Source organism: Aspergillus nomiae (genome assembly GCF_001204775.2).
Source record: "Aspergillus nomiae NRRL 13137 chromosome Unknown contig00228, whole genome shotgun sequence".
Classification (NCBI taxonomy): Eukaryota; Fungi; Ascomycota; class Eurotiomycetes; order Eurotiales; family Aspergillaceae; genus Aspergillus; species Aspergillus nomiae.
This window is the reverse complement of record NW_015378283.1, coordinates 372-17,416: the sequence shown is the minus strand read 5'-3', so window position 1 is coordinate 17,416 and position 17,045 is coordinate 372. Positions and strand designations below refer to the sequence as shown.

At 48.9% G+C, this 17,045-nt stretch overlaps 9 protein-coding genes across 9 annotated transcripts; 5 read left to right on the top strand and 4 right to left on the bottom strand.

The window, feature by feature from the left end:
* Positions 1-613: 613 nt before the first annotated feature.
* ANOM_007219 (transcription factor domain-containing protein) lies at positions 614-1,976 on the bottom strand (the record flags this gene model as incomplete). The annotated part of the gene is made up of 3 exons (XM_015552475.1): positions 614-1,745; positions 1,795-1,849; positions 1,895-1,976. The coding sequence occupies 3 exons, from the start codon at positions 1,974-1,976 to the stop codon at positions 614-616; spliced, it is 1,269 nt and encodes a 422-aa protein (XP_015405012.1).
* Positions 1,977-2,954: 978 nt separating this feature from the next.
* On the bottom strand, positions 2,955-3,985 carry ANOM_007218 (MDR family NADP-dependent oxidoreductase; the record flags this gene model as incomplete). The annotated part of the gene is made up of 2 exons (XM_015552474.1): positions 2,955-3,521; positions 3,578-3,985. 2 exons carry the CDS (start codon positions 3,983-3,985, stop codon positions 2,955-2,957), a joined length of 975 nt encoding a protein of 324 aa, XP_015405013.1.
* Positions 3,986-4,642: 657 nt separating this feature from the next.
* Positions 4,643-5,956, top strand: ANOM_007217 (NADP-dependent oxidoreductase). Its single transcript, XM_015552473.1, has 4 exons — positions 4,643-4,848; positions 4,897-5,183; positions 5,240-5,371; positions 5,452-5,956. Exons 1-4 carry the CDS (start codon positions 4,673-4,675, stop codon positions 5,937-5,939), a joined length of 1,083 nt encoding a protein of 360 aa, XP_015405007.1. The 5' UTR covers positions 4,643-4,672; the 3' UTR covers positions 5,940-5,956.
* Positions 5,957-6,694: 738 nt separating this feature from the next.
* Positions 6,695-7,185, top strand: ANOM_007216 (uncharacterized protein; the record flags this gene model as incomplete). The annotated part of the gene is made up of 3 exons (XM_015552472.1): positions 6,695-6,760; positions 6,832-6,943; positions 6,995-7,185. 3 exons carry the CDS (start codon positions 6,695-6,697, stop codon positions 7,183-7,185), a joined length of 369 nt encoding a protein of 122 aa, XP_015405014.1.
* A 762-nt stretch (positions 7,186-7,947) lies between these two features.
* Positions 7,948-9,003, top strand: ANOM_007215 (cinnamoyl-CoA reductase; the record flags this gene model as incomplete). The annotated part of the gene is made up of 1 exon (XM_015552471.1): positions 7,948-9,003. The coding sequence occupies one exon, from the start codon at positions 7,948-7,950 to the stop codon at positions 9,001-9,003; it is 1,056 nt and encodes a 351-aa protein (XP_015405015.1).
* Positions 9,004-9,319: 316 nt separating this feature from the next.
* On the bottom strand, positions 9,320-10,075 carry ANOM_007214 (uncharacterized protein; the record flags this gene model as incomplete). The annotated part of the gene is made up of 2 exons (XM_015552470.1): positions 9,320-9,933; positions 9,991-10,075. The coding sequence occupies 2 exons, from the start codon at positions 10,073-10,075 to the stop codon at positions 9,320-9,322; spliced, it is 699 nt and encodes a 232-aa protein (XP_015405016.1).
* A 772-nt stretch (positions 10,076-10,847) lies between these two features.
* ANOM_007213 (putative methylmalonyl-CoA decarboxylase, alpha subunit) lies at positions 10,848-12,655 on the bottom strand (the record flags this gene model as incomplete). Its single annotated transcript, XM_015552469.1, has 4 exons — positions 10,848-11,140; positions 11,191-11,325; positions 11,396-11,978; positions 12,038-12,655. The coding sequence occupies 4 exons, from the start codon at positions 12,653-12,655 to the stop codon at positions 10,848-10,850; spliced, it is 1,629 nt and encodes a 542-aa protein (XP_015405008.1).
* A 216-nt stretch (positions 12,656-12,871) lies between these two features.
* Positions 12,872-14,869, top strand: ANOM_007212 (putative pyruvate carboxylase; the record flags this gene model as incomplete). The annotated part of the gene is made up of 2 exons (XM_015552468.1): positions 12,872-12,912; positions 12,964-14,869. 2 exons carry the CDS (start codon positions 12,872-12,874, stop codon positions 14,867-14,869), a joined length of 1,947 nt encoding a protein of 648 aa, XP_015405009.1.
* A 337-nt stretch (positions 14,870-15,206) lies between these two features.
* ANOM_007211 (putative inositol 5-phosphatase) lies at positions 15,207-16,535 on the top strand (the record flags this gene model as incomplete). The annotated part of the gene is made up of 1 exon (XM_015552467.1): positions 15,207-16,535. One exon carries the CDS (start codon positions 15,207-15,209, stop codon positions 16,533-16,535), a length of 1,329 nt encoding a protein of 442 aa, XP_015405010.1.
* Between the last annotated feature and the right edge of the window lie 510 nt (positions 16,536-17,045).

The window sequence follows — 17,045 nt, the reverse complement described above, 5'->3', positions numbered from 1 at the left end:
TTCCAGATAGTGTGTGGATCATCCGGTGTGTATCTGTCTTCAGGAATTCTCTTGTTCCAGATACGTCCCCAGTTTTCCAAGCCAGTCTGAATGGGTGTGAAGGTAGACTCAAAAATAAGTGAGTTCTGAAGACTAAAAATGAGCGCGTGGAGTGCTATACCAAAGAATCTATCAGCAGTGGTTTGAATGTGCATATTCTGGCACTCACATAGTACAATTGTACACATATTCAGTGTTCCCATTCGAGAATATTCTTGCACAAGATTATCATCCAAGCTTCTCTGACAGATTCTTCTTACCACTACCGACATTGAAAGTCTTTCGCGCCAAAAGATGCTATCCTTCCATGCACTCAAGGCTGTGAAGCATTCCGTAGCCGATCTCGCTTGAAAGCATTCTTCTGGGCTGGCCATATCCATTTTCAATTCGGACACCACCATCCGTGGAGGCGAGTTATGCAACATTGTGATTGCCGAGTCAATGCAGAAAACATATAAGAGGGATCTATACAATGTTAACCAGTAGTCTATACACCATTGCATATTAATCTCACCGTATTCGTTCTTCCTCAACTATAAATTTCCGCCACCAAGATTCGGAAGGGTCCTTCAGTTCAAGATCCCGGTGCGACGCAGAGAGGCCAATATTTCTCGCCAGCTTGTTCTAAAGTGAGCATGGAAGCTGTTATCGGGGACAGAGCAAGGATTACCGTCACCATCATTGCATGTCGGTATCTGCGACTTCTTGTTTGTGCCTCGGTCGAGCCCTCTCTTTTTTGTAAAGAACATACTAGGTACGTCATCTGCAGACACTCTACACGCCTCTTTTTCCATTCTGTTTGTCCCTCGAGCACAGGCGGTGTGGTTTCCAAGGCAGACTTTTCCTGGAATACCTCGTTGCTAAAAACCAATTCTTCCACAGTGTCGAGCCACATCCTTGCAAGCGACCTATCTCCATCATGGGGGGAGAGACAAGCCCCAATAACTACCATGACACATAATAGGGTCAATGGGGCTGTCTGTGGCTTGAATGATGGTCGGTGTACGATCGGACAGTTTGGGTACCAGAGGGACCAGAAATATCCCAAGAAGCGGCGTATGTTATTGGGTGCAAACAGGGTACTGCATGATTCCTGCACCGAGGGGCTCCAATCCAGCTTAATGATACTTCTGTACGCTTTCTGAGTAATCAGGGTTTGGAGGTCATGAATAATTTCTTGGCTTCTAAGAAAAAGAAGGTCTGAATCGTCTGATATCATGTGTACCACAGATGGGTCGATCGTATTTTCGGCGGCGTTTCCCCATGAATTAGGAAAGAATTGCCTCACAGCTGAGTTACAAGTGTCATCCAGGCTCGTTGTATCACGGTCGTATCCATACACTTCAATATGTCGTTCATACTCTAGTAATACTTTCTGCCATTGTTTAAGAGTGTCCTGGTCCAGGAAAGTCGCTATCCCCTTAGCACTTGTAAAATATGCTAGGAATTCTAGTCTCTCGGCCAGGGCTGTACTATCTGGTGTTAAATCTTGAGAGTACAGCAAATCGAGGGCTTCGAAATCAGATGAAGCGGGGATATGGGCTAGACAAGCGTCCTCGTCAGCTACGTCTGGGTCTGCATTTTGAAAAGGAGCTTCGTTGACACTGTGACTAATCTCCTTATTACACACAGGGGCTAGCGTGCCAAGTGCATTGATGGCACTGGTCTGTGCTTTGCATGTTTTCTCATGACGCTTCGTTGCATCTCTGCGACATTAGAGTTATGCGATCAGAAAACGGTGTCCAGTGGACATACTTTCGTGTAAATGTTCTCCGACAGAAGGCACATGCGTACGGCCGCTCATTGTCATCTGCGGCTATTAGCCAATTTCATGTTGCTACGGTGGCCTGCATACGTGATCTGAGGTGCCGTCTGAGATGCTCCATCCGAGTAAAGTGAGCAGAACAGACGCTGCACAGCCATTGACGGTTGGACATTGTGAGTACGAACAGCTTCACATGTGATTTGCTTTTCCAAAGAGTATGTTACCCTAAGAGAATAGAGCTAAATAGGAGTAAGACAGTTCTGCACCAGAGCTTGGCAAACGATGCGGGAGATCGACCGACGTCGTAGCCGTCGTCGTGGGATGCGGGGAAACAGCACAGCAGTCGGTTAATCCCAACCGATGTGGAGCCGAGTGGCTGGTTGCATCGGTTAACATGTATCATTACATCTTAGTACCCTAGTTATCAAGTGCGCCAGAAGCTTGTTGTTGTGCATAGCGAGCAATATCTGAAAAGTGGCCTGGTGCCCGGATAAGCATAGTATTGTAGTATAATGACCGTTCGAAGTCTGATTAGTACTACGTGTGGTATGGAGACATCATAAGAAAGCCCATGGTTCAGTGGACTTCTTACTCAGAAGGCGGTGCAGAATGAAACAGTGTATAGAAGCATTCTCACCAACGTCTCTGCGACAGCTTGGTGGCAGATAGTACTAATATAGTCGAGCAGTTACGGAGGATGGACCAGAAATCGAAGGGTCCTGATCTGTTATTCCTGGGCTGGAACCATTGTGGTATCTCCACTTGCTTCAAAGCGATAACTATTCAACAATTGGGCAACTCGACCTTCGATGGCGGGGCCACGTTAAGGAAATGTGGGTCAGACTAACCAGATGGAGGTCAGCTTGCGAGACGGGTTGTTTATAATGCGATACTTCCCATTCGAGGCGGTTACTGTCTCTAAAATGCAAAGGTAGATCTATATTCGTTTATGAGTCGACCAGGTAGTCTCGCTGAATATGCTAGTAGCCTGCTCAATAGGTCACTACTTCCCACATCCTGTACCTGTTGACGATCAATCCGATATTTAACATAAGACACCGCCATAACGTCTGCGATCGCATTCAAGAAAATTGTTTGAATTGAACACTTTTGTGGTGTTCAGATTATGATTATGTACACATAATACATTTTAAAACTTCAAGACAGCTTTGCCTTTGTTTTTGCCATAGAAAATGCCCACCAGACCCTCGGCTGCGTTCTCGATACCGACGGTCTCATGGGTTAGAGCCTTGAAAGTCCCTTCGCTAATCCACTTCTGTACCTTCTTCTGGTGTTCTTCCATGTACGCATCGGCAAAGCCTGGATTTGCGACAATAAACCCGCGCATTTCAAGACTCTTGGTCACAATCTTGTGTAGATTCTTAATCGGGTGTGGAGCACTGTTGTACTCAGAAATCATTCCACAAGCAACGATGCGGCCGAATTGATTCAAGGCGTCAATGGCCGCCTCAAGATGTTCGCCTCCGACATTCTCATAGTAAATATCCAATCCCTGGGGAGCAAGTCGAGCAAGGGCACTCGCTGGCGTCTCTTTCTTATAGTTGAAGCCACCATCGAATCCAAGCACATTCAAGATAAAATCCAATTTCTCATCCGAGCCCACACTGCCAATAACCTTCAAGCCCTCGTGCTTCGCGAGCTGGCCGACAACCTGACCAACAGCGCCACTGGCAGCGGAGATAAAGATCGTTTCACCCTGTTTGGGTTTACCGATCTTATAAAAGGACGAAAATGCTGTGAGACCAGGCATACCAAGGCACCCAGGAAAACGCTCAGGTCAATCCCCAGGGGATTTTGGAGGAGACGGACTTTGGCAATCGAGCCCTCGTTCAGCGAAATAACTTCTTGGATTGGGATCTGGCCAATGACAATGTCTCCCTCTTTGTAGGCAGCATTATTGGAGCGGAGTACCTTGGCGATACCGAAGCTCTCAATTGGCTTATCCAACTCAAATGCCGGAATATACGATGTCGTGTCGGCAGGTCTCATGCGACCCCGCATGTAAGGGTCGAAACTAGCATATAAAGACTGTATAACAATACCGTTCTCAACGGGAGCGATGTCCTTATCGTATAAAGCTGGCTGGATGGTCAGATCTTCCCCAGGAACAGGGTATCCTTTGGGGATCTGTTTGAAGATCAAGGCCTTGTTGGAGCTCATGATGTGGTGAAATTCGAAATACAGGGGGATATGGTAAATGGATTTCGATTGAGGAGAGTGATGAGTGTAAGTGATCAGTCGTGGGATTCTCTGTCTTTATATAAAATAATGCCAGGACAACGGCCAGCCCTGGGTGGCTGAAAGACCACCGTAGACATTTCAAACCCACTCATTGAGAGAATTTTCGAAGTGAAGTGAAGTGAATAGGAGAGGGAAACATTAGTCAGAACAGCAACTTGAAGATGTTCACCAATGTTCCAATAGTCTGGGATGGACCCTGATGCTCAGGATGAGTAACCGTGTGCTTGGTTGTAGTGGGTCCTGGCGGAGGATTTGATCTGACCGTTCCCGGCGGCAGGACCCGGTTCATAACCTCCACCACCTCATTAGAGGGCAGTAAGGCGGAGTCGGGGCGATATTCAGCGCATGAATAGACTATCAAGAACTCGATATGTTTTTTTCGTTTATTCATCACCTGGTTCGTTCACTAATTAACAGAACTGAGAACGCGAGTGGCGTTTAAAAGTTTATTTCCTCGAAACTTCCAGCGCCAAGATTGAGAAATGTAACCCACTTCCGAGCTCTGTCGCTAGCTTGCTCGTTCTTTAAAATACGTCACGGTGCCTGCATCTCAAAGGCAGTTCATCTTCTCTGACTTCAATTAGCTTCGTCAAACTATACTTAAGAATGCTATCGATCAACATCCCTTCCTACTCCGACCCGTCTGGGTACATCCTTTCCGAGCTACCAGCACCGGAAATCACCGACTCGAACGATGTCCTCATTAAGGTCCATGCCGCCAGTGTGAATCCAGTTGATCTGAAAAAGGCAGAAGGTGTTCTAAAAGCAGCACTCAAAGACACGTATGTACACTCTTCAAACGAAAGGTGGTCATAACCAACATAAAACAGATTCCCCTACAAGATCGGATATGATTGTGCCGGCATAGTGACCAAAACTGGGCAAAGTGTAACCCGAGTTAAACCTGGAGATGAAGTCTACGTTCGATTGCCAGAGTCACATCGGGGAGCATGGAGTGAATACGCTAAATGTCCGGAAGAATTCATTGCTCTGAAGCCACCATCGCTTTCTTTCGAGAGCGCAGCCGCCATTCCACTGGCAGCGACAACGGCCTTTCAGGCGCTCCAGAAGTACAATGGCGACCTTTCGGGGAAGACTGTATTTGTGCCTGCAGGATGTATGATCCCCTTCGTTTGTTGCCACAAATTGACGCGCATATCTGACAGCATGCAGTGGGTGGAACCGGTCTATATGCATGCCAACTAGCAAAACATGTTTTCCATGCCGGCAAGGTGATCACGACGGTTTCGACGTCTAAAATCCCGAAAGTAGACGAACTGTTAGGGAAGGGAACCGTTGACCAGAGTAAGACCCCATCCTATCAGCCAGCCTCCACCCACTTATACTACCTGTCATAAAAAGAACAACTGCTGACGTGACTGAAGTAATTGACTATACGAAGTCTGAACCAAAGGACGCTATCCCGCACGGCTCGGTTGATTTCCTGTTCGATACCGTTGGCCTGTCCATGGAGTATCTTTGTCTGATGCGGCCGAAGACCAGCCGGATTGTCTCGATCTCAACCTTGCCATCGGGAAATCTGCTACAGAACTCATCAGTCATGCGACTTCCTCATCGCCCGACTCTGCCCTTCATCTATAAACAAGCATTAAATCTGATGGATGCCGCCCGTAAGCTACGTGCACGACGATACGGTGTGGAGTACTCATATATGTTCCTGGAGCCCAGTGGGAGAGACCTGGATCTATTGCGCGAATATGTCGAGAAAGACCAGTTGAAACCAGTGGTTGGAACCACGGCTAATATGTGGGAGATTGAGGAGGTGCGAAAAGCCTGTCAGGTTGTATACAACAATCGCGGTGGTCTGGGGAAGGTAGTTATTAGAGTTGTCAAGCCCGAAAATCCGCAATAACCTCACCCGCCTGATAGGAGCCATGCTCGGCCCTTCTTTTTGCACAATTCCTTTTTTGGTCTCTCGTTTGGGGTTATTTATATCCATATTGTACCATATTAATACGTTAAAGAACGTACTACCTAATCTACATGTTTTGGATCCTGCTCTCATCCTCGCCATCATCAGTAGGGAAGTCCTTGAAACAAACAGTATTCAACATTTTTTTGGGAGTTAACGATAAATCTTGGTCTTTGTGCACCATGTACGCACTGCACAGAGTCCTGCGTCATTTATTAGTTCGCAAAGATGAAGACTGCATGGATAGCAATCACATGCTACTTTAATCCTCAGGCTATCATCTATCAGAAGATGGCAATTGGGCTATGGACTTCGTCTGGAGATGACCAATATTTGAGGTCATGTTCGAGATTCAAATAAAAATAATGGGTCTTCAGTCTTCAGCAAAGTCCCCACAACGGGGTCTCCGTGGTAGTTAGTACAAGGGTCCAGGCCTCTGGCACCTCGCAAGCCACCCCCGATTTGGCTAGGCGAAGCCCCAACCCTGGGGTAGCTTAAGGCCGGCCCCGGGGATAAGCAGTTCATTGATTACTACTCCGCTTCTACTATTCAACCTAGGTTATCGGGGGGAAATAATATGTTCTTCCGAGTTTCCATCAGGAACAAAGAACGTTTATTATATCAACACCCTAACCCTTTTCTTTCCATATCACTCCAAACTGCTTAACTCGTTTCATACCCGACACATCCATACCATGGCAAACCCAGCTCACCTGAAAGCGGCCGCATACGGCTCTTTAATCCTGGCCTTTGGACATGCAGTTAGTGACTATCCCACCCAATCCATGAAGCCCACCATATACAGAACAAAAATGGTCTAACAACGACGCAGCTCTCCAGTCGTAAATTCATGCGATTGCGACAATTCCAAGCATTACCCAGTATAGCACGTGTTTGCAGCACCGTGGGATGGTTTCAAGGGAGTGGTTATCTGGTGCTAACTGGTATGTCTTCGCTCTTATACATACAATGTACTCTCACCGACTTATTTTTAGCCTTGCTTAATCTCCAATGGTCATTGAACCCGCAAGCACTAGATGAGCCCCTGAACCGTGCTATCGCTGGTTTGCTCACCTTGATTGCTTGGGGCAGTTCGGTCTCGTATCTTCGGGGAGGAGTGACGTCAAGTGGGCTCATTACAGCGGCTGCAGGGGCGTTCCAGGCTTGGGCGGCTTTCCGTGGATAGGGTATTGGAACCTGGATGGTAGATGTTGGGGAGGACATATGGGGATGTTTTTTCAATGCTGGTTCATGTGCTATATTAGGAGAATTCGCGCAACTTATTTGTGTCAGTTTGCAACATAATAGTTCTGATGTTTGCTAGCAGAATCTTGAAGTGTCAATATGAATTGTTGAATATACTGTTAGAGCTATGTGGGCCCTGGGCGAAGGTTATGCCGGAATAGGCGCTCATAGATAGAGCCATAGAGCGCTGACTTATCAAGATTGCGACTTTCGAAGTGCCCCAAGGGGTCATTTAACCCCTGTTGCCACTCTGCAGGTCTGAGATAGATTCAAACGCTAACCTTATCTCCTGGCATGATTGAAACTTTACTTGACCCGTGTTTCGTTAAATTCTATATGACGTATGTTTCTAGTAAATCGGGGGAACTAACTGCCCGATCCCGAGACTATTGCCTCTAGTAGATGATCTCTAAACTCCCATGTATAAGGTTACACTGGATTTTTTTTGACGGGATTCCATTCAATCTATAGCGGTAAGAGGCAAAATCAATTCCCTAAAATTGGATTGCGTGTTTGGAGGGTAAAAGAATCCATGATCGAACAAGCTTTCTGGAGTGCTCACTCAGCACTCGGATATAAATTCCGGAGCCACCCTTGTATTCAGAATGGATAGGGAAATTGAGAAAGTAACAGGTACCACACTCTATTCGGTAAAACAAAGACTCTCACTCTCACTGTGATACAAATCGAGTCATACCTAGAAATGACAGAAGATATATGCCTCGTGACAGGTGCAAGTGGCTTTGTTGCCAGCCATGTTGTCCAACAATTACTCGAAAGCGGCTACCAGGTCCGCGCGACGGTTCGCAGTATAACGAACGAGAAAAAGGTCAAACACCTGCTTGACATGCAGGCCAAATGGCCTGGGAAATTGACTTTGTTTGAGGCAGATCTCCTGAAAGCAGGGTCGTTCGATGTCCCAGCGAAGGGCTGCTCGGTGGTATATCATATTGCCTCGCCCTTTTTTATCGAGAGTCGCATCCGTGACGGCCAGAAAGAGGTGGTTGAACCGGCTCTGAAAGGAACACAACATGTTCTTGATGCGGTCCAGAAAAGTGAAACGATCAAACTGGTCGTTGTCACATCATCCGTAGCGGCCATCTTTGGGGACAACGCAGATGTGCAGAATATGAAGGATAACACACTCTCCAGCGAGTATTTCAACACCACCAGTACCGTCACACACAATGCCTACTCTTATTCCAAAGTGATTGCGGAAAAGGAGGCGTGGAAATACTACGAAGCACAACCGAGCCCACGGCGCTGGAGATTGGTGACAATCAACCCGGGACTGGTTTTGGGCCCGTCACTCTCTCCCACTTCGGAATCCGGCAGTCTGTCTCTCCTTGACCAGCTGCTCCGCGGCGAATTGTTTTTGGGGGTTCCAGACCTGTGGTTTGCCACTGTCGACGTCCGAGAGGTTGCCACGGCTCACCTCCGAGTAGCCCAAAGCCCGGATTCGCACGGCCGGTATATCTTGGCCGATAAAGAAATGCACAGTTTTGTGGAGTTGGCTCGCATCCTACGCTCGCTTACTCACTCCAGCCGGATCCCAGAGCATAAGCTTCCAAATTCATTGGTACGTTTATGCGGGCCACTGCTCGGCTTAAGCCAAAAGTGGCTGAAATTGAATCTGGGTGTCAAGTTCAATATAGACAATCACGCCAGTTTGGAGGAGTTGAAGATCGTTTACAGGCCTCTGGAGGAGACATTAGCAGACCATTTCCACTCTTGGAGTGCGCAGAGAAATTCGCATTAGGAATGCTTTGTCAGTAACGATGTCATGTTGGGAGTGGTTTATCCTAATACCTTCCGCTTTTGTTTGACATTTGGGAGTAGACATGGAAGCAGCCCTCCCCCACCCTTATGGGTGTCGCTGGCTGTCGGCCGCGACGGTCATAACGTTCATGCCCGAGGCTACCTTGAGGGACTAATTCAAGCGATTATCACTCCGATGGCGATTACAATAGGTAATGCCTTATGACGTGGGAGAGAATTGTATATATAATAATTACAAGATATGTATATGACAAAATCCGGAAGGTCCAATCCACTAGGATCCCATGTCCTGTCCCTCAAACCATCAACATACCCCCAACCACCATGGCGAACAGACCCCATTGCTTTATAGTACCCCGAACATGGCCAGCACCATTGGTCTCTCCATTATCGTTACTGCTACTACCATTCTTGCCACTATCATGTTTGACATCTTCATCTATCCAAGGCTGCCCCGGCAAAGTATCATTGCTGGCGGCAATCTCAGCGGGCTTGAGCAAGTCGTTCTCCAACAACTTGCAATCGACCCTATCGTCCGACTTGCTAATAGCGTTTGTAACGTTGACAGGCAAGTCGAAAATCGTATAATAGTCCGTTCCCTCCCACTTGAAGGACTGATGGATCGAGATATTGTACGATCCCCGTGCGGAGCCAGAACCGCCGTTCCCGTCACCCACTAAGCACTCTGGCCAGTTCCAGTTGAGCTGTTGGACGTTGGTTGACGGGTTAATCTCCAGGACAGGACCGACATAGGCGTCGGAGTTGGGTTCTGTGCCATTGGAGATAGTGAAGTTCTTCGAGAGCTCATTCGAAGTAAGAAACACAGTAATCTCATGGAATTTAGTGGCGTCGGACGGACTGGAGGTCAACCTGCCGTTTCCAGAGACGTCAATGGCTACTTGGAGGCTGTCTATCACGGATTCATATCAGCATACATGCCTGTAAAGGGGGGTAGATGTATCCTTACCTCCTCCGAGCGAAGTATAGGGCTGAGGGGAGTCGACAATCGCGAGCCCGGGAGTATACACCTGCCCGTTGATGATGGTGGCCATTGTATTTTGTTTGTTTTCTTTAATGAAGCACATTAACAGGGAACTCTTTCAACAAGTGGTCCCATAACTCAGTCGGTTAGAGTGCTGAGCTAATAACTCAGAAGTCGAGAGTTCGAGCCTCTCTGGGACCATCGATTTCCTTTTTTGGATGGTTGTTCGGATATCTCACCTCGCTTCTTTTTGTCTTCACCCCTTGCTTCGTTCTTCTTCGCTTACACCTTTTCGCTCTCCTCTCTGTCCTATTTGGGATTATGTCGGCGTCTCTTGGTCAATCGCCTAGGATTGAAAGGAAAAAATTCTTGTCAGGTCCCTACCTCCAACCAGTGGCATTGTCCGAGTCTTTATATCAACGCCTGTTAGAGTTGCCAAGTTGTAATTTCCGAAAATCCGGTCACTAATTTTTCCACCGCGTGAAATTATATTAACTAGTTAAAACAATACTCTGAAATCATCAATCACAAGTGCCAGGGGCTACCAGGATAGGCTAGTTGGTTATTTATTGATTCAAGGGATGGATCCGTGTGGATTTTTCGATGCGCAGCGCAGTAGGGTTAATCTCCTGGCAATGATCAAAATATATATACATTGGCGTTCTCTATTGGATGATAGCCAACACCGTCCTTCAGTATCACCTGGAGTGAACTAAAGTTGACAGCTCATTGTAGAAGGGGCTTGATATGGTGTCGCACTTAATTGTATCATATTCATGTTTTGCTGTTCAAGTCGAATCCCACAGCGCAACTAGCTCATGCGACTAAACCATGGCCTAAGGCTAAGAGAACACTGGTTGAATCCTCCCAGCAGCCCGATCCGCCAATCTCTCCGGTATCATAACCTTATACGCATGCCGTGCCCATGCACAGCACACCTTTCTCGTGTCTTTAGGATCAATGATCTCCTCGATGCCGAACGCATTCGCTGTGCGCACCGGATTCATCAATCGCCGGTATTCTTCATCTAGTTCCTGGTATCGCTCAGCCTTCCGGCCTTCTTTTTCTGCCTCGCGCAGCTCATGTCGATGGGCAACTTCGATGCCTCCTTCGAGTGGCAGAGATCCCCACTGTCCTGATGGCCAGGCCACTTGCATAACCGGGTCACGGGCGCTATCATAATACCACCAGCCACACCGTACACTCGTCGAGTGATTACATTGAACATTGGCATTGTAGTCGAGTTGTAGGTCTTGGCTAGCTCAACCCCCCATCGCATTGTCGCAGTGCGCTCGGCAGCGGTTCCGATGGCGTAACCGGCTACGATAGCGTTAGCGGGCATGTCACAAAGTAAAACAGCGTAGAAGAGATAATATAGGAGAGAACTTACGAACGTCAATGAACTGCAACACAGGCAGGTTCATCACATCACAAAGCTTCAACAACCTCGTCAATTTCTGGCTTCCAGCTGCGTCGAGTGCTCCGCTGTTTACTTCGCAGTCCAAGGAAACTACTCCAATAGGCCGCCCTCCTAGCCTTGCTAGACCACCGATAGCAGTACGACCCCAGAGGGCGCCAATCTCGAACCACGAGTCGCGATCAACCACGCTAGTGATGATGGTTCGTGGGTTATACATTCTTGCCTGTCGGCGAGGAATAATCTGACGTAGCGCCTCATCCTCACGGTCTTCGGGGTCATCGCTGGCGACCACAGGTGGCGCCTCTCGACCACAGTTAGGCAGAAATCCTAGGACAGTCCGGATCTGCTCGTAGCATTCAACTTCGTTGGCAGCGAGATTATCTATTGTCCCATTAGTGCAGTGTATCAGAGGGCCGCCCAATGACTGAAAGTCCAGCCCCTCTTCAAATGTTGCCCCTTTGACCACCTCGGGGCCTGCATTAAAGAGCGAGCCTACATCTGCAGCCATGACAGAGAAGTGGCAGGAGACGACGCGGGCGGCTCCAAGGCCAATCTATTACCGGTGAGCCGCGTTCAGCCTAGGAAAAGAATGGGGTAGACTGGAATACATACAGCCGGCCCAACTACTGCTCCCAGATTTGGAATGCCTTGATTCAGCTGATCCACCACATGTTTGTACATTGACACATGGGGCAGGTAACTCCAACCTTCCTTGCGGATGGTAGTGACACTTCCTCCACCTGAGCTGCCATCGACAAGCTTCACGACGGGCAACTTGAGTGCTAAAGCTAGTTTCTCCAAGTAGATTGTCTTTCCTGCAGTGGCGCCATCTGCATGTCCACTCCGAAGAGAGAAGTCATCTGCGGTGAGAAGTACTCGGCGACCACGCAGCTTCCCCATCCCCTGGACATTATTACTCGGCACGAATGAAACGGGCTTCTCCTGCATGGGTCCAGTCTTCTCCCATGTTACTGTGCCGGATAACGAGCCAATCTCTTGGAAGCTATCGCGGTCGAGGAGTTCTTCGAGGCGTTCCCGCACCCAGAGCTTCCCTGCTTGCTTCTGTCGAATGTAGCCACGACGATTGATGTCAGGTGTAGCGGCAATTGTGCGGAGGGTACTGATTTGGGAGCGCACATCCGCATAGTCGGGAGGGAGCCTTTGCGCCGAGAGATGCGCAGAGACCTGGTTGAGTCTTTTGGACGCTACTGATGACTTGTCCTCCGGCATTGTTATTTATTACCATAAAGTTATTTGATTATCGCCATATAGTCATTGGCAGTATCTGTTGTTGTATGTATTTCTCTCCAATCCTTCATGAGGGGTAATGATCTCATTCGCTCCGAGGTCCGAGGGCTGAGATCCACGCAACAGAAACAATGAATAGCGCTGTATTTGGCCATGGCTAGCCATGCCATTTTGTTCATTATAGCTCCAATTGCAAAAATGTGTGCTCAGTCTATCCAGCGGCTCCTGGTCGCAAACAGGTATTTCCCAAAGGCTCATGCTGTATACGAGGATTTTATCTAACAAAGCAGAGGCGAAATCGCTGTCCGTATTCTCCAAGCTGCACGCGAGCTTTCTCCGTCAATTGAGACATTTGCCCTTTATACAGACGATGACCGTTCTCACTGTGACATTGGACGTCCCCACCACGCAGTGCAGGTACCATCTGCTGCAGCCTACTTGGACATTCCGTTGCTCGTTAACCTGAGCCGCGAGCACCAGATTGACTTTGTGCACCCCGGATATGGCTTCCTTAGCGAGAGTGCAGAATTTGCCAGTCGTTTGCATGATGCTGGAGTTACTGTCATTGGTCCTGGATCTGAGATCCTGATCTGTACAGGAGACAAACTCAAAGCCAAGCAGCTGGCAATACAGTGTGAAGTTCCCGTCTTGCCGGCTATGTCAAGCCCCACCTCTGATTTGGTAGAAATACACACGTTTGCGCGGCAGGTTGGGTACCCCATTATGATCAAGGCGGTTGATGGTGGAGGGGGTCGTGGTATCCGCTTGGTGCGGCAAGAGGCTGAGCTGGAGCATGCCGTGCGGGCAGCAACTAACGAGTCACCATCGCAGACAGTTTTTGTGGAAAAGGCTGCTGTGGATGGATTTCACCACCTTGAGGTCCAAATCGTGGGTGATGGTATTGATGTGTGTCATCTCTGGGAGCGTGACTGCAGCTTGCAGCGTCGTTTCCAGAAGGTCGTTGAATTTGCTCCGTCGCTTATGCAAAGCCGCGATGTGGTAGAGCAAGTGGTGAACGCCGCCCTTCGTATGGCAAAGGAAATTCGATACAGGTCCCTTGGCACGGTCGAATTTTTAGTTCACGACCATCGAAGGGAGTTCTATTTCCTCGAGATCAACCCTCGCCTGCAGGTGGAGCATACCATTACTGAGAACATTACCAGTGTGGATTTGGTGCAGACACAGCTACAACTTGCTATGGGATTGTCGCTCGCCCAAGTTGGCTTGCTGAAAGACCACCCGGTACAGCCTCGGGGCCACTCTATCCAACTGCGATTGTGCGCCGAAGACCCGAGTAGGGATTTCCACTTGAGTATAGGTAAAATCACTGAGTTTGTCGTACCGAGTGGTAACGGCGTCCGTATTGACACCCATGTTGATACGTCGGGATCAAGCCCCGTCACGGTTGGAGCAAACTTTGATAACATGCTGGCAAAGATCATCGTCACTGCGTCCAGTTGGGAGGCAACAGTCTCGAAAGCTCGGCGAGTGCTAACCGATACCAAAATATCTGGAGTGCAGACCAATTTGAACCTGCTACGAGGAATCCTTTCCCATGATAGCCTTTTGACAGGACAGATCGATACACAATGGCTGGAAAGACATCTTGCACAGGTGATCTCATTTGGAGAGACGATCGCTCAATCTATCCGCCATGAAGCATCTGCACAGCCATCTCGTTCGCTCATGATGCCGAGTAGTTCCTCATCCAATCTTCTATTCCGTCCTGGAGATGCATGGTCAATCACCCTAAAGCCCCTAGGGACGGTGGAGCAGCGGCAGCACCACCTCCAACTCACTCGAGTTTTGCAAAATGATTTCCCTACTTCCATGGCCGCAGAAGTCAAATATACCACGCCGTCTTCTTCCATGGCCTATCAGCTGCAGCTGAAAAACACATCTACAACTGCATCTGCTCTAGTTTCATCTTCTCATCGTCGTGGTGATGTGCACAATCCCCGCCATATTGTGCTTCCTCTGTCTGGGAAGTTGATTGAGGTCTTGGTGGCGGCCGGGGACCAGGTGGTGGAGAACCAAGTAGTGGCATTTGTCAAGCAGATGAAGATGGAGCTTGAGGTGCGAAGCCCACGAGGCGGCCGAGTTCAGTGGGTATATCAGATGGATGAAGAGGAAGAAGACGTGGCAGAGGGTATGTTGTTGGTGGAATTAGAGGAAGAAGTCCGGGGAAAGTTGTAGACAATGGGTTGAATTAAGGAACACGGACATATTCTTGAATGACACCAGTTTCTTACTTTCAAACACAGGGATAAAAGAAAGCTCCACTGGAATGATATAAGCTGAACAAAAGCTGCTCTTAAGATACAATGTGCAAAACATACAAAATCTCCGATCGTTATCGATAAGGATCCGCCGATCGTCACATGGATGTCCCAAACCTTCAATCCATGGAACTGGTGGAATTGACAACCGTCCCGATCGCCGTTTACCCCAGGCTTCATCTCTACTAGTACCACGACTGATCCCTCCAAATACATATTATTCAATACTCGATCGGGCTAAACTTGCGCCTACCATGGAGAGCCTTACCCTCTATATGCTCACTTTCAATTGTGCCCGGAATCCAGTTGACGTCAACCGTTTCGCTCATCATTTCTTCGATGCACTGCCCCTCACCGACAGTTCTAGCGCTTCCACGCCGCCGGACCTCATCGTTCTATCACTTCAAGAAATCGCACCTATTGCATATGCCTTTCTCGGTGGTTCTTTTTTGGCACCGTATTTTGCTTCCCTGAGTGAGGTGGTGGAGCTAGCTGTGGCTAAGCGCTGGGAGACACATTACGTCAATATGGTCACAGACAATAGTGGGATGACGGGGTTGATGGTGTATGCTCGATCCGATGTGGCGGAACGTATATCTTCGATTGATACTGCGCGAGTCGGGTTTGGATTTCAGCAAATGGGCAACAAAGGCGCGGTTGGGGCACGGCTGACCTATGCGACGCAGAAAACGCCTGGCGACACAGTGGACCTGACCTTCATTGCTGCCCACCTTGCACCCATGGAGTATGCTGTACGGCAAAGGAACGAGGATTGGCGTAGTATGGTAGAGCGATTAGTGTTTGATCGTGTGACTGCGAGAGCCGGGGAGAATACTGAAACAGGGGGCGATTCCGAGAGTACAGCCCTGCTAAGCGGTTCTACACGGAGTTCCGGCGATGATTACCGGGGTATCTTTATTCCTACAAGTTATCTCTTCCTGGCAGGCGACCTCAATTATCGCACGTCTAATGCATCGCCACGAAGCGAGGATTGTGCCCGGTTTCCGCAAGCGGAGGTGGATCCAGCCGACCCCCGTCATTTCTCCCACTTGTTGAAAGAGGATCAGCTCACCCGGGAGATGCGACAGTCTCGAAGCTTCCATGGCCTGTCAGAAGCCCCGATAACCTTCCCCCCGACATACAAATACACAAATGCTGCGCGTCAGGCTGCAGCTCGCGGCGGCGGCTCACAGGAGTGGCTATGGACCAGTACACGCTGGCCTAGTTGGTGTGATCGTGTGTTGTACCTGGAAACTTTGCCTGGTTTGGGCGAGGAAGCACGGGTTAGGCCCTTAAAGTATAACTCTTTGCCGCTGTTTCCGACGTCAGATCATCGCGCTGTCGCACTGTCAGCTTCTGTTCCTGTGCCGCCAAGGCGTTCAGCGGATGCAACGCAGTCAGCAATCCCGTTTCGGATTGACCCGGAATGGGCGAGTAAACGAGACGCCGCACGGAGAAAAGAGCTCGTCGTAGGCTGCCTAGCATATTTGGGCCTGACTTGGGAGGGAAATGGTCTGTTGGTGGCCTCGGTAATTGGAGTACTGGGGGCGTGGCTTGTGCTTCGATCGCTGTTTAATGCCTGAACTTTACGCGGTGCTTGAGAGCGTACTGACAGTTGCATTAAGATCTTGGCCCGAAACACCCTGCCCCATGTCGATCATTCTTGTTCTCTTGCCCAAAAAATGCCATGAACTGTGAAAAATGGGGCAACCAGTTTCACACTCAAACACCGGGGCTGGTATCTACCGTGCCCTGCTGGAATAGAAACAACGCTCTGCAGCCTGCACGACATCTGATACTTGCCGCAGAGCACAGCGGCAGTGCGACTGACTGTCATTGTGTCGAAGCGGCGGTGCATCATCTGTTTCATGATCCCAAGACAGGCGTTCTGTGTCAAGCGTCAGTGCTTCATGGGTCAAACGAGCCCAAAGCTGATCTAGACCGGTCTGGAAACAATGCCAAAGGTCACTAGAAGGAGCGTTGTCGATCGATATGAAGCGGCTCAACACGAAGGAGGATTCTCCACTGAGCCAGCCAAAATATGGTCCGTTTCAACAGAACTTAGATAGCATAAGCACTTGCACTTGAACTGA